The 26,656-nt window shown below is 41.6% G+C and overlaps 1 protein-coding gene across 8 annotated transcripts in view; it reads right to left on the bottom strand.

The window, feature by feature from the left end:
* PAM (peptidylglycine alpha-amidating monooxygenase) overlaps nucleotides 1–26,656 on the bottom strand; it is a 282,185-nt gene that overhangs the window by 82,971 nt on the left and 172,558 nt on the right. For all 8 annotated transcript variants that reach the window (XM_053566346.1, XM_053566342.1, XM_053566345.1 and 5 more), the window contains 3 exons: nucleotides 25,405–25,492; nucleotides 13,907–13,992; nucleotides 12,492–12,575 (listed from right to left, as the gene is read on the bottom strand). In XM_053566346.1, the coding sequence (XP_053422321.1) occupies nucleotides 12,492–12,575; nucleotides 13,907–13,992; nucleotides 25,405–25,492 (258 nt within the window). The remainder of the gene's footprint in view (nucleotides 1–12,491; nucleotides 12,576–13,906; nucleotides 13,993–25,404; nucleotides 25,493–26,656) is intronic.

Raw genomic sequence — 26,656 nt, 5'->3', positions numbered from 1 at the left:
TATGCTGACCACCTCTGGACGTGGACCAATCTGTCACCGGCCTTTGGTGACAGAAATTCTCTTGTACATATATTCGTTTTAAAAAACACAATCTGATTTCCCTTCGCATTCTCCCAATTTTGTGTTTGTTTTTCCACCTGAGGTCAGAATGTACTTGCAAAAGTTTAGAAAGCATAGAGAAAGTACTGGATAAAATAAATCATGCAACAAGAAAGGGCTTGAAGACCTTTTTAAAGACAATCTACAATATATAGCTGAAAACATATTTCTAATCTACAATGTTCTATTATGAATTTCTGAATAATGTTGAGGATATTTTCTTTATAGAGGTTTGTCTTTTATCCCCTTTGAAATTCTCAACTATTTTGTACCATAGTGTGCCGTCCCGATTTCATTTAACTCACACCTCTAAATGCTCGCGACTGATGAGCAGAGAGAGGGTTACCTGACAGCAGAACTGTACCACTGTGTTTGAGAAACAGAAAGGTTGTAGTCTATAAAAGCTAACTTAATGGGAATATGTGTTTTTTGAAGCTCAACGTAAAATTAGTGGCTACATTTTCAACATAATTGCCTTCATTAACTTAAAGTGATATTCTGAATTGTGTTTTTGGTTCTTCCATGAAAAAATGAATCCCACACATCTGGTTTACATATAGAAATGCCTGCATGTACATTACTGTACACACGGGTAGTAATTATAGGAAACCACGCAGAGCACCGTAGTTCACGGATTTGATTTAGCATTAATTTTCAGTCATCCAGTATGTTTATGTTGTCATGTGACATGAGGATGAATAAAGTAACATTTCTAAAGCACTTCTGAATTGAAAAGTAGCATGAAAATGCTGAGTATCATTACTACATTAATGGAAAAATACTGAAACCCCTTGGTGACTGAAAAGATCTCTCAAAACTCCCCAAAGCTTAAGTCTTTATGCTGTAAGATAAAGAGGCAGTGAGGAGGGTTTGAGGCTACTGACATGATTTCACTTTACTTCTGGTAACTATTAGGGGTATGTCAAACTTCAGTTGAAAAACAAGCATAAGAAATATTTGCAAAGAAATGAGGCTAGAAAGTATGGGGGAAGGAAAATGGCCCCTCAAGAATAAATACCTTTGAAAGTTTTCAAAGACTGGGAAAAAAGAATTAATGTATTTATAATGAGAAGAAATGGAGAGCAGGCGAAGGGCTTCCCGACTGGACTGAGAGGGGAATGATATTCTGTTGGGAGAGATGGGGTTGTGAGAAGGGTCCCTTCTGGGTCTAGGCAGGGTTTGATTTTATTTTGCCAATGGAAAATTCCATAAATATTATGAAATGTTAAAAACGAATTATCTTCATCAAGTGATATTTTAGGTCATGTATTCACCCAGGTTTCCTTTCCATTTTATGAGTAAAGCAGTCAACACCCAAGAAGCGGGCACTTGGGCACGGGGCGAGGGAACCTGCCAACCCCAGCACGTCTCCTGAACGGCGCCCTCCTTCTCCCAGCATTCCTAGAACACAATGGCCAGGCAGGTCGGGGGCAGCGTGATGGACGGGAGACCCGTGGAATAGGAGGGATCAAGCCACGCCCACCTTCCTTAGTGTGGTCAGTACCTGGACTAGATGCACGAAAACACACCTGCAGCTCTGATTTTTGGTAACTTTTCTACATCTCCTTTCAACGTCCCTTTGTTAAAAATGAATACTATTTGCTACTAATTTACATGGAATTAATTCGTTGATGTCTATGTAGCCCTTACCACCTTGCATAAGAGGGGTTAATAGTTATGAGGAATTAAAAAGCAGGACGAGATCAGTGCAGGTAAAACACAAGGCTTTCTCGGAAACAACCACGGGAACCAAGAGAGACAGGGTACACTTTAAAAGTGAAATTCCATGTAGGAGTTCTTCTTTTCCCCAGAAGACATCATTTATGCTACATACTGTACTGTTCAATGTTGAGTTCTTCTTTCATAAATCCACATTTTAAGAGCTAAGAAACATCCTGAATATGTTCTTTAAAAAGAAATGATGCTATAGCACTTTGCCTGTCTTCTCATAACCAAAGGAGCGGGGATGCGATTCCTGACACTCAATGGCTGTATTGAGGTATCAAAATAAACAGGTGCCACCTGGAATGAATGAGATGAAGAAGGATCATCAGTGAGATGATGAACAGGGTGGAAACGCAGGAAGCTGGGGCATCAGGGAGCTCCCATTCACGGAGCAGCTGGCAAGGGCAGGCGTGGGCAGGATGGGAGGCCTCTGCCTCCTTTGAGAGGCATTGAACAGTCCTGAAATCATCCACGTGCCTCCCATGAAGCTGCTTGTGCATAATCAGAGTCAGGATAGAGCATTAAGAGCCCCCAGCACAACTCTTCTGAAATCAGTGGGACTGGCAGGCCACCCACCTTGGAGGTGTCCTGACACAATGATGCGAAAAGTGGATTACTTCAGACCTCAGCCGGAGAAGGCACCAAAGAGGCGAGGTGGACACCTGCCCTGTGTTCATCTTCATCCAAATCTGCTGAAGATCCACCCCTCCCCCTAACTATGGCTCCAAGGACTTTTTAATTTTTCTTTTATGTTTTATTTTTGAGACAGTTGTACTGTGTCGCCCTGGGTAGAGTGCCGTGGAGTTGCAGCTCTCAGCAACCTCAAACTCTTGGGCTCAAGCGATCCTCTTGCCTCAACCTCCCGCGTAGCTGAGACTACAGGCACCTGCCATGACACCCAGATATTCTGGCTATTTGTACAGACAGAGTCTCTCTCTTGCTCAGGCTGGTCTCAAACTTCTGAAGCTCAAGCAGTCCACCTGCCTCAGCCTCCAAGAGCAGGAGGATTACAGGTGTGAGCCACCACACCCGGCTCAAAGGATGTTTTTAAAACACTGACTCCATTGCTTGTTTCATATAGTTAGAGCATAAACTCCGTCTCATAGACAAGCTAGAAATCCAGCACAAATTACATTCTTTCAGTTCTTCATCACTCTGGACAGCCTTGGGCAAGTAACATAACCTCTGAGCACTGATTTCCACTCCTGTACGATGGAGGGGCTGGACCAGGATGTGGTTCCCATTCTGTGAACTTGAACTCTCAGTTCTCAGCCTTTGATGGTAAAAACAAGCGCTTTAAAAGCAAAATAGTACACGCCTCATAAGATACACTGGTCTTATTCATTGATTTTCAGAAGAAAATACGAGCTATGTCTTCCTCTCTGAGGATGCCTTCCCAGCCGCACGCGCTTCAACCCCCTTCCCTCATCTGAAAAGGGGTAAGTTACGAAACTTCGCCCAGGAGCAGTGGGACCCACGGCCAGGCCTTCTCGTTGAGAACGGCCTCATGGTTCTCGCCATTTCGCTCCCTTTCTAGTGTCTGTCTCTATGTATATTCCATTTAAAAATAAAATGCATAAAAAAGTGAAGGGATGTAACTTGTTTTGTTCCATTCTTAAAAAGATTTACCTACATTAAGAGTGAAGAAGGAAAATTTGCACACCCATCTATGGGAAGGGGCATCTACAAAATAGTCAGACATGCATCCTTGGTGCCTTCCATGAAAGCATTTCAAAATCTAAATACCAAATTTTATTAAAAAGTGAAGAATAAAAACAAGCTCTCATTTGATCTCAAAGTGAAATAAAGTGCTAGAATAACCAGACAGTAATTAAATGCATCTTCTTCTTTCAAAGCTCCCTTTTTCTTAAGAGAATTGAGATTTAATTAAACTTATTTTGAAAAATGCAAATTATTCTGCTGTGTCTGAAGCCCCAGGAGATGGCCCGACACACCTGCCGTGCAGGAAGAAAAGGTAGGCGTGACTTCAACCCCACTTGGAAAATCTGAGTGCCGGTTTGTCAAAGTTTGTCTACTTGACAACCAACTAGGGAGCTTATGCCAATTTCAGAATCCTGGGCCCAGCCGTGTGCTGGTAACACACCGGCTCTCTGGAAAAAAAGTAAGCATGAGTGTGTGCATTAGGTTAGTACAGTGTTACTGGACAAAATGTATAGCACAGGATTTATAAATAATAATAAAATATGCAAATATGCTCCATTGTGAGTTGCACATAACCAGTTGATTTTAAAAGAATTCTTTCCTGGATGTTTGATGAACTTATCCATAGGCCACCTGGTTACAATGCCAGTGAGTAATTCAGATAAGAATTCTTATGTGAATAAGAAACAAAAACGTCAAAAACGTATGTTGGAATTGCACTTGCGTACTGATGTCAGCATGAATATTTCCTCGATTATTTTTGGCTAAGCAGAGAGAGGGAAGGAGGGAGAGGGGTGGGGCCTTGGTGTGTGCCACACCTTCTGGGGGCAAGACATGATTGCAAGAGGGACTTTACCTAACAAATGCAATCAGTGTAACCTGGCTTATTGTACCCTCAATGAATCCCCAACAATAAAAAAAGAAAAAAGAAACTTTTACCGCACCCCCCCAAAAAAAAACAATAGTCTACAGTACTAGTCATTTTCTTGGATCCTGACAAGCAGTGAAATGACAGAGCAAACTCTGCGTCTCAGCATTTGTAAGTTTCCACGGTGTGATTTTACTGTCACAGCCGCCAACATGACATCGTGAACACCGAGTCAGGAAGAAGTGACAGTCAAGTGACCTTGGGGAGTGTTTCCACCACACGGATGAGACAGAGGTAAGTGCGCCCAAGAGCACAGATGTTAGGAAAATGTAGTAAAATAATTCAAAAATGATTTTTGAGTATTTATTGCCTTTATTTTTAAAAATGGCTAAATTTAACAAGCAGCTTACAAAATACCTGCAAATCTCCGGCTGGTTCTTGTGAGCCTAGTGAGCCAGCTCAGAACACGCCTGCCTAGGCCTCTGATGCAACAGGTCTGTTCTGAACCGGGAATTTTCATGTTAAAAGGTATCCCAAGGAGATTCTGGTGCAAGTGGAACTCTGAGTAGATTCTGAGAAATCCTGACCTGTTCTGTGGACTGTAGAGGTAATACTAGTAAGACCTTCCAGTTAGGCTCGGTGCCTATAGCTCAGCGGCTAGGGCGCCAGGCACATACACCAGAGCTGGCAGGTTTGAATCCAGCCTGGGCCTGCCAAACAATAACGACAACTACAACCAAAAAGTAGCCAGGCATCATGGTGGGTGCCTGTAGTTCCAGCTACTCGGGAGGCTGAGGCAAGAGAATCAAACTCTTAGGCCCAAGCGTTTGAGGTTGCTGTGAGCTATGAGACCAGGGCACTCTACCAAGGGTGACAAAGTGAGACTCTGTCTCAAAAAATAAAAAAATCTTCCAGTTAATTCTAATTCTTTTAATGAAGCATTATGAAGAGTTGCTTTGTTTAAGTAAATACTGAGTAAACATTTTTAAGTGCAAATCACTTGTACAGGTGCAGATATGGGGTTGTTCACTGTGGATTTAGAACTGGAAACCTAGAAACCTCTTTTATTAGTTAATTTGGTTTTATTGGTTAATTTGGTATAATCTGTCAAGGTTTAAACACTCTATGACCTGAAATCCTATTTCTAGATATCTACCCTGAAGTAGAAATACATGGTTAGTTAAAACATTTCCAATGTTGCTTGTAATAACAAAAAACTTGGAACTTAAACATCTCTCATAGGGAAGAGGACTCACACATCACAGTATATTGTGAGTAATGGAAGAGCTTCACTTGTTCTGCCTTAGATATATACCCAGGTACACTGTTAAATGCTAAACAACAGTGGATATGACCTGCGGGGAGTGTGATCTCATGTCTGTAGAAAAAAGAAAAAGATGCACGCATACATCTGTGGTTTCTGTGAGTGTAGATATGTTCAGATAAGCTAATGAAAAGTTGGCCGATGTAAACCACAGTCAGCTGTGTCTGGGATGGGGGTTTGGGGGAGAAAGGGAGGTGGGACTGAAGAGGGTTTCATTTTTTTCCCCTAATGGTAGAGGTATTAGTCCTTTTTTACTTGTATTTTTAGTGTTTCATTGTGTTTTCCAAAAGATGAAAATAAAGTTCAGGAGAAAAGATTTTTTTTAATGGGAAAATATGCAACTACTTTCACAATCCTCCAATCCTTGTTAATATTGTAACTGATAACTCAAATATTAAGAAACATGTTTTTTCGTTCTAATACCAAAAATTTTTGAAATTCTGAAATCTTAAAAGCTCTGGAAACAAAGTCTTTTTGTAAAGTTTGGCAGCAAAATCCGACCTGAATGAACGTGAGGCTATGCATGTCTTTATCCCTTTTACTGTATTTGAACATCTAATCTAGAAATAATAGTGTATTAGGTAGGGTGCCCTAGATTGCCTCAGGTGATACAATACATGATTTATACACTTGTTCTATCAAAAATTTTCCAAGCTCTTAATTCCCAATCACCTGTGCCCCAAAGCATTTGGATAAATGTTTGTGTCCCTGTCTTGTCAGATGTGAGAGAAATTGGAAATGGGGGTTAGGGAGGGAAGAAAGAAGACGCGGCTGGCAGATGATAGGACTGGGGGAGGAAAGGGAAGCTCAGCAAAGTGCGCCCCGCCCCCACTTCCACCTGTATCCCCAGGTGAGGAGGCTTATTCAACCTGGGCTCCTGGCCCTGGAGATGAGAACTTGGAAACGTTTTGTGTGCTCTGGAACAAAAGATTACAGTGAAAGAACTAACATTATGGTCTATTCTGGAAGGGGCCTAGGATCGATGGCTTGTGCACATGGCGGGGTCCCATTCAGGGAAGGCTACACTGAGGGCCATCAGGCCATCCCGCCTCCCTCTCTACACAGAAACCCAGTGGCTTCTGGCATCTCAGCGGGGGCTGGAGGTCCATTAACAGCACCCCTCCTCTCTCATATTTGCAATTTCAAAGGAGATTCCTCAACATGGAAAGTCAAAATGGCCCGAAAATACCTGGGTTTAAAAACCCTGATCACAGTATCACTCCACAGAGGAGTGAGCAAAGCCGGTGTGGTGTATTTTGCTGAAAAGCATGCCAGAGGGAGCGCCCCTGTACAGATTGAGAGAAGAAAACAGAACAAGGGACGGGGAACAATATTTGACCCAGTTTCCTTGTATCTCTGCAATCAAGTGTCGGGCTGTCAGCGGCACTCTAAGGCTTAACTGAAGGCAGACAGCCTGCTTCTCACTGCAATGAAAGGCTTGTAAGCACAGTTACCCTGCCACTGATCTCTGCTCCATCTTGTTCAAGAATGCATTAGAGCAGGGGACTCTTCCTGGGCTCACAATTTCAAAGCTTTTTTCTGCAGCTTCCTGGCAGTAGTCTTGTAAGGGGCAGAGATGTAGCTTGAGCCACAGAAGAATTATCATTCCTCTGGAGTCTCCTACTGCCCTTCCTCCGGCAACTCTCACTGTTCCTCCTGCCTGCAGCTCTGCTGCCCCCTCTGCTGTGGAAAGACAGGAACCCCCATGCCTGTGCGCTGTGTCCAGCAACAGCCGGCTGCCCTGCAGAAACCACAGATCAGAGCCTGGACAGAACAAAGCAGGAGGGCAAGCGGAATCTGAAGGTCCCCCGTACTGACGTGAGTGCTCCCCTGAATTCATTCAGGAGGTTCCCTTATGGGCTGCTGCAAGTCACAGTCTGTTTACTCCAGATAATTATCAGGCACCTGGCTACGGAGGCTGCATATATCTACAGCATCCATTTAGAATGAGGGAGAAGGGAAATCAACCCAGCCACTTCAAACATCTTCAAAACGAGGTGTGATCCTGCCTGCCTTTCAGCGCCCCCCCAGCTCCCACTGTTAAGTGTATCAATCGCCCCCAAAGGACAGGGAGCCAAGTGGAGGCAGACTTTCCTTCTTCTTCTTCTTTTTACTAATATTAAATCGTAGCTGTGTACATTAATGCGATCATGGGGCACCATACATTGGTTTTATAAACAGTTTGACACATTTTCATCACACTGGTTAACATAGCCTTCCTGGCATTTTCTTAGTTATTGTGTTAAGACATTTACATTCTACATTTACTAAGTTTCACATGTACCCTTGTAAGATGCACCGCAGGTGTGATCCCACCAATCCCCCTCCCTCTGCCCCCTCCCCTCCCTTTCCCCCTTCCCCCTATTCTTAGGTTATAAGTGGGTTACAGCTTTCATGTGAAAGCCATAAGTTGGTTTCATAGTAGGGCTGAGTACATTGGATAGTTTTCTTCCATTCTTGAGATACTTTACTGAGAAGAATATGTTCCTTCTTACTGATCTTCACCTCCATGTAGTGCAAAGGAGATGAGAGAGAATACAGAAAAGTCAGCAGCAGGAAGCAGGACACCCACCCATGTGGAAAACGCTATAAAAATGTGGGGAAAACCCCCAAGCACCATAGCTGCTGTTTTCTGTGGTATTCTGCTCCCTCCCCAGAGCCAGTCTCCCTTTGCGTTTCATACTCCAGGGACGCCCCCATCCAGGGACTCTGTGTCTGTCGGACTGTTCCCTCTGAGCGTGCTTTTGCTTTGACCTCTCTTCCAAACTTGCTCTGGCTCTGCCGTCTCAGAAGCCTTTCCCAGACCTGCGGGCTCCCCCCTGCCAGCATCTCCAGACCCATTACTGCCTGTAAACTCGCCCTTCCTGCTTGTGTCCCCAGCCAGAAGACACTGAACTCTGGAGGCAGGAGGGAAAGCGCAATGACGGCCACGGCATTAATAGCCTTGGTTGTCTTGAAGTGACACTTTCACAGTTTCACATTCTGTGAAGTCTCCAAAACAAACAAAACATCATTTCATACAATTCCACAGGGCTCAGTCTAATGTCACACCCAATCTTTTCCTACCAATAAAAGTTACTAATAAATGCCTAGCTGGTTACAGGTTATGCTCTCTCTGACCCTCTATCACATTTTCAGAGGTTCTAGAAGCTACCTTGCCCTCACTGCTGGTGCCCTATTCAAGAAAGATCCCAGTCTTCTTAATTTTCTAAAGCTTTCCCAGTGGGGAGAAATGCATGTACCCTTAAGCCAAACATTTCCTCACTTCTCAGTAGAATACAGTAATTTTCTAGTAGTGGTGCTTTGCTTCTGGTTTGCAATTTATATACTTAAAAATGCCATCCATAGTTTTAAAACCATGATGTTCAAATCTTGATTAATACTAGTACCGAAAGTGGTGATGTGATTATGAAGGTATGTGTGTATTTGCATGTAAGTAATATATACATGCATAACATATAAATAATTAACGCATTTTCAATGATTAGAAGATATGATTAATGATTATTAAATAATTATTTTCCACTGCTGGGTACATCTGGAGTTAAGTATGAGGTTACAACACAGAATGTACTTAAAGTGTAAGTCACTAGGATCACAGTGAATCAGGAGTGTAGAGATTCATGTTACCTCTTCTTATCATGAGAATCTCAGGAAGGGTCAGCGCAGTTCACTACCTGGAAGGTGCTGCAGAAATTAATGAGGTGCTTTTACTTGTGCAATTTAAAAGGGTGATTATGAAGACGATGTTACAACATTTAAAAGAAAACATCTTCCTTGTTCATTAGGTGTTTTCTCTTTTTCTTATTCCTCACAATCCTTGTAAACATAAAAGTGTACATATATTTTTATACAGTCTGTACTACCTTTTAATATTGGCTTTTTTGGTTGTTATGCCAACAATAAGTCTCTTATTTAGGGACGTGTGCTAATTTCCCAGATTTTCATATTAATAGTTAATGGGGCATAAATAAATGGTAGTTAGGTAGGTAGCCCAGCTTTGGAAAAAAATCTCCTTCTTTAGGATAAAAGCCCAAAGCAAGATTATAAGAATAGATAGCAAATGTATGTGAAACAGCGGAATTGCCTTCCAAAACATCGTACTAATTTATAAAACCTCCTCCACTGTACCAGATTCACTCAAACCTTGGCAGACCTGGATCTTATAATTCTATCTCCACCTATCCCCAGGTGGGATAATAATAAAATAATAAAATACTTTCTCATTGTTTTAGTGAGATTTGATACTTTCCCATTTGCTTATTTCCTATTCTAAGTAAATCTTAAGGAACAAGCTACTGACTACTAAGTGAAATCCACAGGTAAAATTTTTTATTTATATTTTCATTGTATTATAATTATCCTATGAATTATAGCACCAGCAATCTATCTCATGTATGCTATCTTTTAGAATAACAACTGTATGTTTATATATGAAAATGTTAGCACTTTTATAACTCTTACATATTAGTGTATATATAGAGATCATCCATTTTCTCTAGGGTCTTACTAGTTGTCTGTTAAGAATACTTACAAAATCCCTTGCCCACCCTGAGATGGGATCACGTGTTCTTTTCTTCCTAATATGTTTGAGGTCTCTGTGGATTCTGGTTATTAGACCTTTATTGGAGGTATAAACTGCAAATATTTTCTCCCATTCTGAGGGCTGTCTGCTTGCTTTACTCACTATGTTCTTGGCTGTGCAGAAGCTTTTTGGTTTGATTGGGTCCCAGTAGTGTATTTTTGATACTGCTTCAATTGCCTGGGGAGTCCTCCTCATAAAATATTCACCCAGGCCAATTCCTTCAAGAGTTTTCCCTGCACTTTCTTCAAGTATTTTTATAGTTTCATGTCTTAAGTTTAAATTTTTTATCCAGTGAGAGTCTATCTTAGTTAATGGTTACCTCTTTCATGTTTACATGGATGGAGGTGGAACATATTCTTCTTAGCAAAGTATCTCAGGAATGGAAGAAAAAGTATCCAATGTACTCAGCCCTACTATGAAGCTAAATTATAGCTTTTCACATGAAGACTATAATCCAACTATAGCACAAGACTATGGGGAAAGGGCCAAGGAAGGGGAAGGGAGAGGGGAGATTAGGGTGGAGGGAGGGTAATGGGTGGGGCCACATCTATGGTGCATCTTAGAATGGGTACAGGCGAAACTTACTAAATGCAGAATACAAATGTCCACATACAATAACTAAGAAAATGCCATGAAGGCTATGCTGAACAGTTTGATGAGACTATTTCAGATTGTATATGAAACCAGCACATTGTACCCCTTGATTGCACTAATGTACACAGCTATGATTTAACAATAATAAAAAAAAAGAACACTTATAAAATTCAGAGGAATTAGGTTGGAAAGTGAGGTCTAGGATTTTGCAGAGTGTTACGAAGATTAGGGCTCAGGGAGTGTGTGTGGGGAGCCACTTCCGCGGTGGTGCTCAGGGAAGGCCTGCTTGCCTTTCTGAACATTATAGTCTTCTCGATACTTTGGAAATTAGCATTAGAATCTGCCTTTCCTACTGACACCAACATGGTAAATTTTTAAAGCAGATAATTTCTGTCTTTGTAAATATTATTCATTCCTTTGTTTTCAGCAGAACCTTGTGTCTCAGCACTATAGAGAGTTCAAAACGTAAGATTAGGTTCTATTTCAAAAACAGAAAGCTACTTGTCAAAACTCAAAGTCTATTTATAATATAAAAATAAGTTTTATTTGAAAATTATGTTCGTATGCTGGTCCATAGGTGCTTGTTTAATTGATAACATATCTGACTACTGTGCTTTTTCAATTACCAGAGATTACTGTTTTTAGCATCCTTTTGCAGAGAGAGACTGCATTTACAGTCCTATCTCTGAACACTGAGAAACTATGGATCCTCCCACCTCAGGGGCTCTCTCAGCAAAGCCCCCGGAGGACACATCACAGGCAGGGATGGACATCTACTTCTAGGCTGAGTTGCCAGAGAGAAATCAGATGTGTTCTGAGGGGGAAATCTATCAGGTTAACGAGCAGAAATGCGATGTTAAATTGGAGAATTTGGGGAAATATGTATAAGTCAGTGTGACACAGTTACAAAAGCAAGCAAATCTACTTAATATTTATTCTCTTGTCAACACAGAATGTGAACCCGGAATGCAGCTGGAGTTTGGCAAATGCAGCAGGAGAAATACAACCTCTTAGTTGCCTTGGAAACAGGGCCCCGTCCTCATGTAATGATTCTATAATAAGAAACAAAGTGCATCGCAATCATGGGCAGAACAACAGGTATCTTGGGAGGTAAGTGTGAGTGTTTGGCAGTGTCTGGAAGGCCGCAGGGTCCATGCACTCGAGCAATTGACAGCAGATGAGATTGCATGGAGGCAGGTGTGGATTAGCAGGTAATGCGCCCGAGTGCTTCAGAACCTCCCCGGTACTGCAGACCCCACTACTCTCCCCGCAGCATGCTCACAGTAGCTTAAATAAACTAGCAGTTCCTTCTCACACTTCCCATAGTGTTGCCTGGATTGAGCAGGCTCCTGACAGGGGCAGGAGAAGGCAGATAGGACAATATCCCGGGAGGCAAAGAGCTCTACAAAGTCAGCACGTAAGGAAAGGCAGCAGAGTACACAGGTGCACAACACAAATAACTTTCAGAACTCATCCTCCAGTAGCTCCAAATTAAAGGAAACAAAAGTAGTTGTCCTCTAGTGAGCAGAGGGTATGGGCAGTTCTTCATTTTACCGTGCAGATAATCATCGTTGCATCCATATTAAACAATACAATGCTGGAAGTCTGCTTAGTTGTAAGATTTCAAAACTCACCTCTGAAAGCACTAATATCCCCATAGTGTACTTGGAGTACAAAATATTTACTTCCAGTCTCTCCTCCAACTCTGAATCCAACACCTAAAGATTTAAGAAAAAAAAAATTTAGAAATTGAAGTCTAAAATGGAGCTAATTTAGTGTTAGTGATCTATGAAATTCCAAAGAGAAAGAAAATAACATATGAAGTTACATGAAAACCAAAATTAACTGGGCATTGACTGAAAATTTCTAATACATTCTGTCGGGACTTCTCAAAGCTCTGATGGAATTCTATTCACAGATTCCTCATCAGAGCCAGAGTGATCACTTATGCTTTAAGAGGACAATTCACTCCCTCGGAAAGAAATAGAACAAACAAAACAAAATTATGTCCCTGTTGATTATTTAACAGACATACATAAACCCAAACCCATTCTCTCGTTTTCTTTTTATTCCTCTGTGTTCATTTTATTTTCTGATCAAACATAGGGAATAGACTTAGGGACATCTCAGGGGAATTACCTTTCTTCCCCTGTGAAAACAGGTGTCTACAAAGTAATATTGAGGCCATCAATTACCAAGTAGATTACAAAGTCCTGTACATCAGTAAATTTTTGGAACTTGAATGTCCTTAATCATCTTACTTTTAATCAAGTTTACTAGTGAGCTAAAAAAAAAAAATCTATGAGAAAATATTTACAAGCAGAGGAAAGCAATTTTTTTTCTGCTTTACTAATGAATCTTTAAAATGTCAATAAATCTATGACAGACCCATGTCCTGTTAGTTTCTAAGTGTATGTGGTTTTGGCCCCTTGGTAAGCTCTGAATTCTGAGGCTCATCTGACAAAAGCCAAACAGACATGGATTAATGCTGCTGGTGTGAGTGAGGGTGGGAGGGCAGGGCACGAGCCTCAAAAGACCATCCTTGAAACACGGGCAGACTTAATTTGTTGCAGAACCACACACTCCCTTTAATATTAGGAAACATTCAGGTACTAAAAGAGAGTCTGGTAATTCACACACACACTGGAAACTCTGAGCAGTTTACAGGTGAAGTCAGAACACCAACTGAGGTCTGGCACCGTGTTCAATACCCCAGTCCAGGACTGTAAAAACAACTTCTGCTGAAACAGCAATTTATTTAATTCCTCGCTCTCTTGGCTCATGAAATGCTGCTTCTGTCAAGAACCAATGTGCTTTAGGCCAAAGGTGGCCTGAGGGATCCTTGGTTATTTTCTAATTCTATCTAGGCCTCTGTGTGGGGGAAAGAGCAACTTCCTTTTCAGTGCAAAGCAGGGGGCACAGGTATTTTACTGTGAAGCTGCAAAGTGCAGCACTGTCAATCAATGTTAGAAGGGGCTATGAAAAACTGCACTTTGGAAACAGAAATTAAGCAGCTTAATGTAAGACTCCCAAGTGGCTTCGGACGTACCTTTCGGGAGTCTGGTGGGGGGAGCGTTTCTTGCCCAGGCGTACAGAATGTTGGCTTTATCTGCACAGGTTCCTTCATCACAAAACCTGCAGAAAAAACAGTAGGTATAAATGAAGATTCAAGTAGTAAGAGGCAGACATTTCTCTCTGTTGGAGGAAAGCGAAGTGAGGTAGACTCCTGTAAGTTGACCACCCAAGGGACTGTGACAAACTGATCAACATTCGGAGGTGGTCAACCGAAGCAACTTGGCCTGCTGTGCTGATATGTACATGGGTGACTGTCCAGTCTGTGACAGTCAGCTTAAGGAGGTGGTGTAGGGGGGTTGTCACTATGGAGGCTCTCCTGTTTATTAATGTATCATTATTATATCATATCAGCTTCAAGATCCTAATGAGGGTGGAGCACAGAACAATTTCTAGGTGAAGAAAACACACCTAAAGGGAACGTTTCCGATTGTTGCTTGAGGCAAAACAATCTTGTCATGTGCAGATTTGTAGATAGAGAATTTCTACTTTGACATGTTCATATGTGAAATGCCCTCTGAATAATCAAGTAGAAAGCCAAGTGTTACACACAGAGTCTTCATAAACCCAAGCTAACCTGGTCGAAATCTGGACATGTACTAGAAGAAATGTTGGATACATTTCTCCTTTGATGATCACTATTCCAACAGCGCCCACCCACAGCAGAATGGGGGACACAAGTGTGCCCCACTTCACAGGTCCTTGACCACAGACATATGTCTTATATACACATGAATTTTTAAAGAATACTGGCTGTGCCATTTACACTTCCGTGCGAGCCACTTAATCTTACTGAGCCTTACTTTTCTTTCTTGTAAAACAGGGCTAATTATACTCATGTTGTAGAGTTATTCCACTTTATAACTCAAAGCCCCATGCCAGGGTGATGCGTTATTTAGCAAAACGTTCACTTCATCGACAGGTGCAATGCTGAGAGATAATGCTTACAGTGAAAAAAAGCCCCGAGGCAGAAAGACACACCTGGAGTTCAACCCCAGAGCTGCCCCTGAACAGCTGTGCATCCTGGGTGTGTTTATGAGCTCTCAAAGGGCCGGTCACTGCATGGAAACTCTGATATGGCTGTCGTGGGGAGGGGAGGGGCGTGTGGCGCCTTGTGTGGTAACTGGGATCACTGGGAGATCCAGTTTAATAAGTGGCAACGTGTACGCTTCAAAATCACACGTTTCCCATCACGCTGTGTCGCTTAGGTTCTTCCATGACGGAATTGAATTCGTTCAGAACATTGGTAGGCTACAGTATGTTGTTGCTTTTACATATTTGTGTTTTGGAAAAGTGGGACCCAAAGAGGTCAGAAACGAGGCTGTAGGCAGATCTGAAAGGCCTGACAACTGCGGAGGCCAGGCACAGACGCAGCTCCTGGGGAGGAGGTTGGCTTCTGCAGGAAAACACACACTGCCCAGGGCCAGGAAGGGAGGGGAGGCCAACTGCGGAGGCCAGGCACAGATGCAGCTTCTGGGGAGGAGGTTGGCTTCTGCAGGAAAACATGCACTGCCCAGGGCCAGAAAGGGAGGGGAGGCCAATTGTGGAGGCCGCCAAGCAGGTTAGAAACTGAAGCCAGAAACCAGCAGCCACCCAAGCTACAGAGATGAAAACCCAGGCGAGAAGCTTCACACTTAGAGGCAGGGACTTCGACCACATTCCGCGTAGGCGGAGAAGGCAGACCATAGTCCCATCTGTCTGAATTAAGTTGTGAGGGACCAGAACCAGGAGGTCCTGGTGGGATCAGGCTTAGCAAATGCTCTTGCTTCTATAAACCAGCTTGCAGAAGCAGACTGCGTGATGTGTGACGTAAAACCCATCCATCAGCGGTTCCTCACTGTGCACTGTCAAATACAATGTGCTTACGGGGAAGGGCCATTTCCACGTGAGGGCTGTGCGCAGGAACAGACGCCTGTGGCATCCTTGTGCTAACTGTGCTGAAAGGCTTAGCGTGTTGGACAGTGCCCAAGAGCAAAATTTCCCTTCTTGGCCCCATGAACTATTTCTATAATAGTTCAAGAAATGAGACTGTCAGATGTGATGAACTTGGGATTTCATTGCTGTTGAGTTACTAAAATTTAAAGATCTGGGTGGCAGTTTTCATAGCTTTCAACAAAGATCATAAATACACAAGTGCCTGATTCACATATGATGACAGACTTAGGTTAAACAACATAATTGTTTCCTCTGATACGGAAGTTGATTTCCAAAGTGTAACCAGCGAGAACCAGAGTGAAATATAACAGACAAAACGTGTTTAGTAAATTTTCCTAAGTTATACCTTTGATGATGTTATTTGCTGGCGCCAAACCTTTCAAATGCTTCCCCTAAATAACACCAAAATAAAATCAAAACCATGTGGCATAACACATAAGGCTCTTCAGGCTCTGATTCTAGGACCTTGCAATATCTCTAAGCAAAACCTCCTTCCCGTCATGCCAACTGCTTCCAGCTGCTAATCTCTCCCTTTTTATTTTATTTTATTTTAATTATTTATTAAATCATAACTGTGTATGTTAATGCATTTATGGGGTACAATGTGCTGATTTGATAGACAGTGTGGGATGCTCACGTCTAACGTAACAAGTAAGCAAGGAGACGGTTATGTTAACCTCTTTCTTCTCACTGTTCCCCTTTCCTAAAATAACCATCCCAGCTCTCTGCCACGTACAGAGACTTACAGAACTGAACTGGCTTAAAATGGTATTGCACTGTCAAATTTGCAAAATAGGTGTTTTTTTTAATTTAGATTTTAAAATTTAACTACAATAGAAATACCAAAAGATCTGAATTATGGTTTGCTTAGTATTTTGAACAATCAGCTCATATGAACAGTGCAAGCATGTTGTAATTTAAAGCTGGATAAGTTCAGAGTTGAGGTAGCTTTGAAAGGTCGCACAGGCAAACCACGATTTAAAGCTCTGACTGTCACACACCCTTCTATCTCAACTCATGACACTGATTTATGGGTAGAGAATATTGTAGGAAGATAAGCGGTGGTGACTATCATGTCTAACCTGAGCTGAGATTTGTGCATGCAATTCTAAAATAGAATTCTAGATGAACTAAGTTGTGCTTCTGACTTATTCACAGGAGACAATGACTTTTTTAGTTTTAATTCTCTTATTAGTCTGATAAAACAGTTTTTGAAACATGATTTTTTTTAAGGTATTCGACTCAAGGTGGAGGGAAGAATGACTCTTTGGAGAACACTGGGACCTTGGAACAAGTTCTAAAAGTTCATGACAGGTCTAAGTGGAGAGGAAAACAAGGGGCTGAGAGGGATGACAGGCCCTCCAGCTGACGATGCCGCTGAGCAGCGTTTGGTGCCCTACAGTTTCACTTTTCCCTTTCACAGTTTATTTTTTTTTAACTTTATTCAAATTAATATGAGGGTACAATTTTTAGGCTACATTATTCTCCCTTCCAGGGTAAAGCTCCATTTGTAGAGCCCCTCACCCCGGGGGCGTGTTATACACCCTCAGCAGGTGCACATGAGGTGAGATCCCGCCTCCTGCCCTCCCACACTCCGGTTTACGTCCTCCCCTCCCCTGTCCTGCTTCCTTCTACCCCCGAGCTGGACTATAGTAGTGTTTTATTGTTCTTATAAACATGTCATTATTTATATATTTGTTCATATTTGTGTGTACATTGGATATTTATTTTTCCATTCTTGCAATCCTTTACTAAGAAGAGTGTGTTTCAACTCCATCCAGGTGAATGTAAAAGATGTAAAGTCTCCATCTCTTTAAATGGCTGCATAATATTCCATGGTATACATATGCCACAGTTTGTTGATCCATTCATGGGTTGATGGGCACTTAGGTTGCTTCCACAACTTGGCAATTTATGATCTGACCCCCAATAAACATTCTAGTGCAAATGTCTTTGTAGTAAAATGATTTATGTTCTTCTGGGTAGATACCTAGTGATGGGATTGTAGGGTCCTATGGAAGGTCTGCTTTTAGATCTTTGAGGATTCTCCGTACTTCTCTCAAAAAGGTGGCGTTAGTTTGCAGTCCCACCAGCTGTGTAGAAGTGTTCCCGTCTCTCCCCATCCACGCCAGCACCATTTCACATTTAAAATGAAAATGGCAACATCATTTCTTCACTTAAAATGACCAAAGGAAGAACGATGGTGTTGTGTATCTTGGCTTTCCAAAAAAGGACCTACAAACACAGGGGGGATTTTTACTATTCTTACTAATAAAGAAGAGCCTCCAGGCTGGGAAGCAACGTAACCCTTGATCAATGGCTGCTGTAATTTCAGGGCTCATCAACCAGGTTCTCAAACTTATCTTAGCAGCTTCTCCTAAAGGCTCCTCCAGATTAAGCCAATTAAACTGTGAAAAGATTCACATAGCTCCCTTGAGGTTTCTTAGTATTCACAGTAAAAATGATGAGCGTTAACATTTGAAAATCAAACTACCCTGGCTTCCTGGACTCTCCCCACAGAACCCTTTTCCTGTTAGTCCCCGGGGAAACCGTTTGGATGGCAGGAATGTCTTCTGACTGCCCCAAGCACAGAAAAGTGCTAGCCTGTCTTTCTAAGTTATCCAAAGAAAGCGTGACTGACTGTTAAAAGCACTCTCTGGTTGTGTCCGTAAAGTCTATTTAAAACCCAAGTTTACTCACAAAGGATCAGACTTGATCGCTCATTTTTTTTCTTTTGGCTAAAAAAAATTAAAAAAAAAAAAAAGAATTGTCATGCCCCCAGGTTTTGTCTGTATGGTCTTGAATTCCAATTTAATGTATTAAGTGTCTAATAGAACCACAGCCAGGAAAATTAATCCAAAGTTACAAAATTTCTCTGAGAAACAGCATAAAATCAATGGCTTGGGTACAATGTTCTCACCTTTCAAATGCACTCGACGTGAGTCAGGCGTTCAAATACCACTGACTGCTCTACAAACCCAGAGGAAAATTTCCCCAGTGCACACAATCCTGTGTGAACCTCAGTGCAATGGGTGTGCACTGTCCTAGTAATTAGAAAGCTACCTATGGGAAAGCTATGTAAGAACGAGGATTGAGAAGCACCGGACTGAAAAAAGCCCCACAGTAACTCTCCCCTCCTCCCTCTGCCGGGCGACATGGGAGGGGTCATCAAGTCCACAAGGGCAGAGGGTACCTCTGGTTTGTCTGCACCAAAGTCTCCTCTGCACCAAATTCTCCATAGGTAACAAAATACTGGACACACTGTGAGAATCAGAATGACTTTCCTAATAAATGAATAAAGATAAGAGCTACCAATTCTGTGCGCCAGGCACAACACCAAATATGTTACTTAAACCATCTCACTTACTCTTCAAGATGGCTCACTCAAGCTATCAATGGTTAGGAGCTCCATTTTATAGGTGAAGATACAGTCCAGTACAGGTTAAGTCATTGGAACAATTCTTATTCCAGCTGTCAAGTGCTAGAGCTGAGATTTGAACCCAAGATGATCCGATTTAAAAGTTCTGGCTCTCTGCTAAGTGCAGCACTGTGCTGTAATAGCGACACTCCGTTTAACATAAAGTACTAGTCTTGTCAGGAAAGAATAATGTCAAAATTATGTAGCATTCATTTTTGTTGAAGCAGTCAAAAGGATTACAGCCATGGCATTCGATTTTATTAAAGTTGATGCTAGTCTACTGAGAATTGGGCAGTTACTAAGGCACTCCTATGACACCTCTAATCCTGGCACCAAAAACGATTAGCCAGGGAACATAATCATTGGTGACTTGATGTCAGAAGCAGATACCAAGCATATTCTAACAGGTGGGTTCCTTACACTATCTTGAAATTCTATATCATATGAATCTGTCATAGTATGAATGTGGGAAAAGCAAATAGATAATTAATTTTCGCCTAGCAGTAATTCATGTCCAAGACACATTTCACAATGCTTAAAACAAGTGACAGCGTGGGTTTTGGAGACCGTGTTATCTTTATTTATACTGACAAGGTTGTTATGTATGTTTAACTTAGAAGTTTCATGTGTTGGAAGAAACAAAAAAGGGGCCTGTGGAGGACGCAGTGGGAACGTTGCTGCATCCACTGTGTCGGTGACACTGTCAGGGCACGGGAAGGGCCATAAAGGCAGCATTTGCAAATACCGTTCTCAGCCAAGAATTGTCATGATGAAAGCGTCAACAGAACCACAAGCTGACCTGGAAAAGCTGACCTGGAAAACAGTCATTTAAACAAGGAACCGAGCAGGGTGCCGCACAGACAGGCTTCTGCATCTACACTGTGGATATTTATGTGGATGTCATGTGTCACAGCTACTCTTTCCCCTCATCTGTAACTCTGTGGAGAGAGTGGCGTTTGAAAGACCCAGCAGGTGGTTAATAAACAGAAGCAGTCGAATGGGATTTAAGCCAAAGCTTCAGAGGATGGGAAAGCACTATTGCCTTAGTTCGAGAATGATTCCAACTTGGAACAGCTGGAAACAGCCTCATTTTTCCCAGCTGGGATTCTTCTTTTTCAAAAGAACTTCAAACCACCTGTAGAAGCCATCTTTGATTTGTAAAGATGAGTTGGTCATAAATGTCACTAGAAATAGTTTTGTAATCAAATATTAATCATGAGAACTAAAAACAATCTCCTGTGCATACTGCGTAGGAGATTATGCCAAAGTTCAGAACCCAGTACAGCAGAAGGTCACTCTCTTTCACACACAGTATTTTTTCCTTTCTTTTATTTTTTTTTTTTTGCAGTTTTTGGCCAGGGCTAGGTTTGAATCTGCCACCTCCCGCATATGGGGCCAGTGCCCTACTCCTTTGAGCCACAGGCGCTGCCCCACACCCAGTATTTTAAACACAAAGTTGGCGATCCTAAATTGCTTTAAAGTATATGTCCTGTGCTCCATAGAAAAGAAAGTGCATGAGCCTACAGTCTCATATTTATTTAAAAAGTGCATTCCAGTCCCACAAATGACAAAACGATTTGTATGAACAAAATATCATGACTTTCATAGCCTGAGAGTCGAAGTAGCTACCCGCTGTTCATTCAAATAAAGCAAAACAAAATTGATTATTAGTGTGAAAACAGAATAAAGGAATTCACAGAATAAATGCAATATTTTAATTTCTAACATCTCCCCCAAATTGAGTGTTTTTTAGTGGCGAGCAGCAGTAGATTCATATATTTAAATTGCCCAGTTGCAATGGGGAAGCTGGGAGGGATGGGCTGGGAGGTCTCAGTGTTTGGCCCACCTCCTGGGGAGGAACACATTTATAAGACTGACTTTGCTTGACAAGTGCAATTAGTGGATCTTTGTACACTCAATGAATCCCCAACAATAAAAAAAATTAAAAAAAGAAGGAAAACAAAACTGACCAGGTTCAGCACCACCCTTTCCTTCCTGATCCTAAAAAGGTCAAAGGAGCACCTGCTTGCTCATGGCTCATGCTCCGCTGACTCATCTGTGCAACTCGGAACTGCCACGCTCTGGTACAAATACAGTGCAGCGGGTCATGCTGGCAGCCTGCTTGCCCCAATCTTGGTGCGTACTTCCCATGGATCCGGAGGCGGGGATAATTGTCTCCTCCTTTAAATGCTCAAGAAGAAGAAGGTATTATGGCCACAGCTGACAGGTCCCGTTAGCTTCTTCACTTGGGTCAGTGGAACCCCTTCTTTTCCATCCTCTGGTCCTTACCGGCATCCTCTAGAGGTATGCTAATTTGGAACTGAGCACCAGGCCCCCTCTAACCATAAAGGGACCACCCTACAGTATATTAAAAGGTTCACATCACTGTATGCAATTTAAATGCACATGCATATAATTCACTAGACACTTTACCAGTGTGAGCTCATTTGGAATGAGGCACAAAAGACTGGAACGTGTGCAGAGAAAAAGAACTTTAAAATTAAAATGACTACATAATGAAAACCGCTTCATGCTGTGCCTACCATTTTCATGTAAACGTAATATAACTGTAAATATATTTTAATGAACAGCAGACAGAGGCAATCACAGACCAAAGGAGAGCAGCACTGCCGTGAGACGCCATCGCCGCAGCTCTTTGCCTTCATATTAAAAGTGCCGCCTGAAGACAGAGGATGAATTATAACTTCATAATTTCAGAGGAAACATGTTTTCTACATTAAAGATACATACATACCTATTTGCCAACCTGCTGGCAATGAAAACAGAGCACTCAAGCAAAACAGGAGGACATCTTAGCTAACAGAAAAAAGGGGAAACCCAAGTTCGACAGTTCGATGTTGAAATACCGATTAGCTTTTTCCTCCTTGGTTAAAACAGCTTTCTACTCCCTTAGAGATTTTTCTGGACTGTAAGTTCTTGATATTCTTAAGCATCAAAAGTCATTATAGGCATGGCACCCATAGCTCAGTGAGTAGGGCGCCAGCCACATACACCAAGGCTGGCAGGGTCAAGCCTGGCCTGGGCCAGCTAAACAATGACAACTGCAACCAAAAAGTAGCTGGGGGTTGTGGTGGGCGCCTGTAGTCCCAGCTACTTGGGAGGCTGAGGCAAGAGAATTGCTTAAGCCCAAGAGTTTGAGGTTGCTGTGAGCTGTGACATTACAGCACTCTACAGAGGGCAACATAGACCATGAGAAAAAAAAAAAAGAAGCCATTATAGGTGTCATACTCAAAAATATGTGTGTAAGTGTAGGAGTCTTCATTTTGGTGAGGTCTGTATCTTGGAGCAGTTGAAGGTTAGATTTGCAACCGTAAAGTGAGTTTGATAAAATTCCGTCACTTAACAATCTTAGCAAAATAATATAAGACATTGACACAGATACTTCATGTTCTTAGTATTATAATTCATGTGGGAGGATGACAGGCTGAACAGCTGGAGGATAACCTCTGAGAGTCCCCGGGGCTGAGCCTGCGGGACATGGGAGGCAGGGTGAAAATGGTTTTCGTAACAACTGAAAAGTTCAGCCATGAAATATCCTGTGAACTCTAATTCTTCAAAGAAGTATGGATTTTTCCAAATATTGAAGGATAAATAATCTTTAAATCTTTAAGTGAAAACTGAGACCTGGTGAGTCGCTAGGATAGTTTCCTCAGTGTGTGCCCCCTCGTTTGCGTGCTGAAGAAACCCCCATATCTATAGAATGAAAAGGTCTTACATGTTAGATGAACACTTTGGTTAAAAGAAGATGAATAACAGCTTCAATAATCATCCTTGTTTTGTGGTTAAAAATTCAATTGTAACAAACCTACAGATTAAGTGGGAATATGAGATACAAGGCTGATATCTTAAAATTCATCTAAAATTATATGGATAGTCCAGCCTGATCAAGAGTAAGACCCCATCTCTACTAAAGATGAAAACCTGAGGCAAGATCGTCAGGGGAGCCCTAGAGTTGCCGTGAGCTATGATGATGCCATGGCACTCTACCCAGGGTAACAGTGAGACTCTGTCTCAAAAAAAGTTAAACAGATAAATCATGTTATCAAGAATTATAATTACTCAGGGATGCAAGTGACTGGCGCAGCCGGCAATGGCTGCTTCAGATGAGCCAAGCAGAGCACACACTTCCAGGCCCAGGTAACGTTGCCTTTCCCGTCTAACTCAGCATCTGCAGGCCGTCTATATTTATGGAATTGTGGGATTTTGGAGCATAGAGAGGGTTCATAAATGATGTAGGATAAGTCTCTCGCCAAAATGGAGAAGTCAATTCAGGCCCAGATGGGCTAAGTAATCCAGCCAGGGAGTCCACTGCTTATTCATTCTACCATGTTGCCTTTCGAGTAACAGTTTTAGCAAAATAATGTATGTAGCAATTTATTTAAAATTTCTGTTTTCGTGTTCAATGACATTTTTCTTTGAATCTTCTTTTGCTCACTTGGAACTCTTTTGGTCAATATGTTTTCTAGATTAATGTTCAAAAGAGCACACTTAACAGTGTTAGTAAATATTTTCAAAAGACAAAAGTAATGTGCTTTTTTTATATATTCCTTTAAGAAGAGAACAGGGAACGAGGCTTGGCTCATTTTATATACTTTTTCTTAACAATTAGAACCATAAAGGCATGTCAGTGCTGTTTTTATTTTCTTATGCATTCCCTTTAACCAAGGCAAAGTGACAGCACGCTGTATAAGCTTACACCCCCTCCAGTTATTTCCAATAATTCTAATCCAGAATTCTAATTTTAGAAGAAATTTAAAAGCATTTAAAGCATTTGGTTTTAAAGCATTAAAAACCAAGGGATGTGATTTGCTGCATAAGAATCAGAAAAAGCTGCCGCAGAATAATCTTTTCATTCCAGAGATGTACTTAGAAAAATTTACTGAAGAGCAAAACCGGAGTGTGAGCTGTGATCTGCTGACTCCACTTTTACATAAACCCAGTCATGTGAGCGGGGTTCCTATGTGATAATGTCCCTTCATCAAATAACTTAAGCCTATTAACGAACGCTTTGATGGTACTTGGTCCGTGGAGAGTTCCACTAATTGCCCTGTGCTTTTAACAGTTCCAAATGCATATTACAATTGTTTATTATAAAACGACTGGCAAGCACTTGCTCCGTGCCTCGCAGCAGGCTAATGAACGTTAAGATGTGCAGAGAAAGGCCTATCGGTCTGCAGGCTAACGCAGGGCCAGGCCCCCCAAACGCACACTTCTTAGGGCCAAGTGGAGCACACCAGTCATTCAGACTTCTAAATATGTGATAGTGGACACAGGTAAAACACACGAGGCTTAAATGCATGGCTGGGTTCAGAGTTCACGGAGCTTCAAGAACACCCACGAACAAAATCAAAGAAAAGATATCAAACTGCAATTATGTCATGAACTTCTAGGAGCCGAAAACGTATCTTATGCACCCTTGAAGCTCCCAGGGCATTTGCTGCAGTTCTGGCATCTGACAGGCATTTAATAGTGGTTTATTGATTGCTCATGAAAATATTAAGACTCACCGTAGTGACTGAAATAATTTCTACAACTGCAACAGGTACTTGAATACACAGGAGGCAATCTGGTAAAATGGAAGCAACTTTGGATTTGGAACCAGACAACCAGGGTTTGATCCTGGTCTGGCACCGCCCGTGTGGACTAAGCAAGCTCTCTCTGCGACCCATTTTCCTGGCCTATGAAGTGAGGATGATATTTGGTTGCAGAAACATTAGGAAAAAATGAAACGGTGATGCTACATAGCCCAGCACAGAGTCCTGGACGAGAGTGCTCAGTGAACAGAACCACAAACCTCTATCAGCAGTGTAACTTTCCAGGCTTTCTTTACAGCCTTCTGCACCCAGACACACTATGTACCAGGATAAACAGATACCGATTAAGTCAGTGACAAAAGCTGATCTTCCCCATGGCAGACTAAATAATGGTGGAAAACTATGATAACCACATGACACCAAAAATTGGTTTTCTTCTTCTTAGACAAAAAACTCTGCCTATTTAATATTCAGTTGTAAAATATGATACTCGCACAAATATACTTTGTTCTTGTAAAAAACATTTTCGACACACAGTCTTCTCTAACGGGAACCCAGTAGCCTTACCAGTAACTTCCGGTGGAGGAAGGCATGTTACATCCAAAAAGCAACATATGATGGACAGTGTCCATGCTGGCCCGAGGTTTGAAGTCAACTGTTAAGAAAAAGACAAACAAGAAACGATTCATGAAAGTGAATACAAGTTATACCTCTCCGGGCGTCAGTGTCACAAAGACCATACCATCCAACAGTTTGAATACCTGTACAAGGAAGAGTTTCCACATTCCCAAGATAGAATGCCCTGGTTAGGTGAAGTACTTTATTCTTTAAGATGAATATGACTTGGTAATTTAATTTAGTGGATAATAAACTATTATATAGCAAAAAGAAAAGAATAGGCTGAACGTTACACACACACATATTTTTTTAATGGAAGATTCCTTTCACAGTTGCGGGGGTATTATGGAAGTATAAAATGAATGCTCCAAGCTACGTGTTCACAATATATTTTTTCCCAGATCTTAGTGGAGTGCTGAGGATTATGAAGTGCTGCAAGCATTGCAGGGAAACAGAAGCCACAGTGAGTAGTCAAAAATGAGCAAAAAAATCCACAGCACTAATTTATTACCATCTTAAAATAACAACATTACTATAGTCACTAGGATGCATATAGGAAAACGATTAACCAGGAAAGAAAAACAAAAGTGGAAAATGTATCTTTACAAAAGTCCAGAAAACTTAGAATTACCTTCCTGAGTGAGCATAGCATATTTGTTAAAGGAATATTGAAACTCAGGTCAGTCATTTCTCTTTTTCTTCTAATAATAGCAGTTGAAAAACGTTAAAATAAACTGAGACCAGCATAGCACTAATACAGAGAAAAAATAAAATAAAATAATATTGTTATCCATGTGTTCCCTCTCCTGGGGTGTGTCTGGCTCATCCTTCAAAATGTTGCCAGTGTGCCGTGGTGGGTTACAAGTCACCTGCCCACACAAAATTCTAACTCACCTAAAACCATCTCAAGCCTCAGGTATTTGCAAAACTTCCAGCTATTTTGGTAGGTCTGACAGAAAAAATGAATAAAACTTTACTTATTGCTGGAATACATATCTGAAATGTGAGTATTTATAAAATTAAAAAATTGTTCTACAGAAACTGTGGCCTCATGACTTGCAAAGGGTGGTCGATCAGAAAACACACGGGACCTGTTATGTGCCTTCTTGATGTCTTATTTTCAGAGAAAATAAAAAGCTTTTACTTACTGCACTAAAAATAAGAACTTAAAGAGTAAAAATCAACTCTTGAGATTTTTATA

Source organism: Nycticebus coucang, chromosome 17 (genome assembly GCF_027406575.1).
Source record: "Nycticebus coucang isolate mNycCou1 chromosome 17, mNycCou1.pri, whole genome shotgun sequence".
Classification (NCBI taxonomy): Eukaryota; Metazoa; Chordata; class Mammalia; order Primates; family Lorisidae; genus Nycticebus; species Nycticebus coucang.
This window is presented reverse-complemented; position numbering and strand designations above follow the sequence as displayed.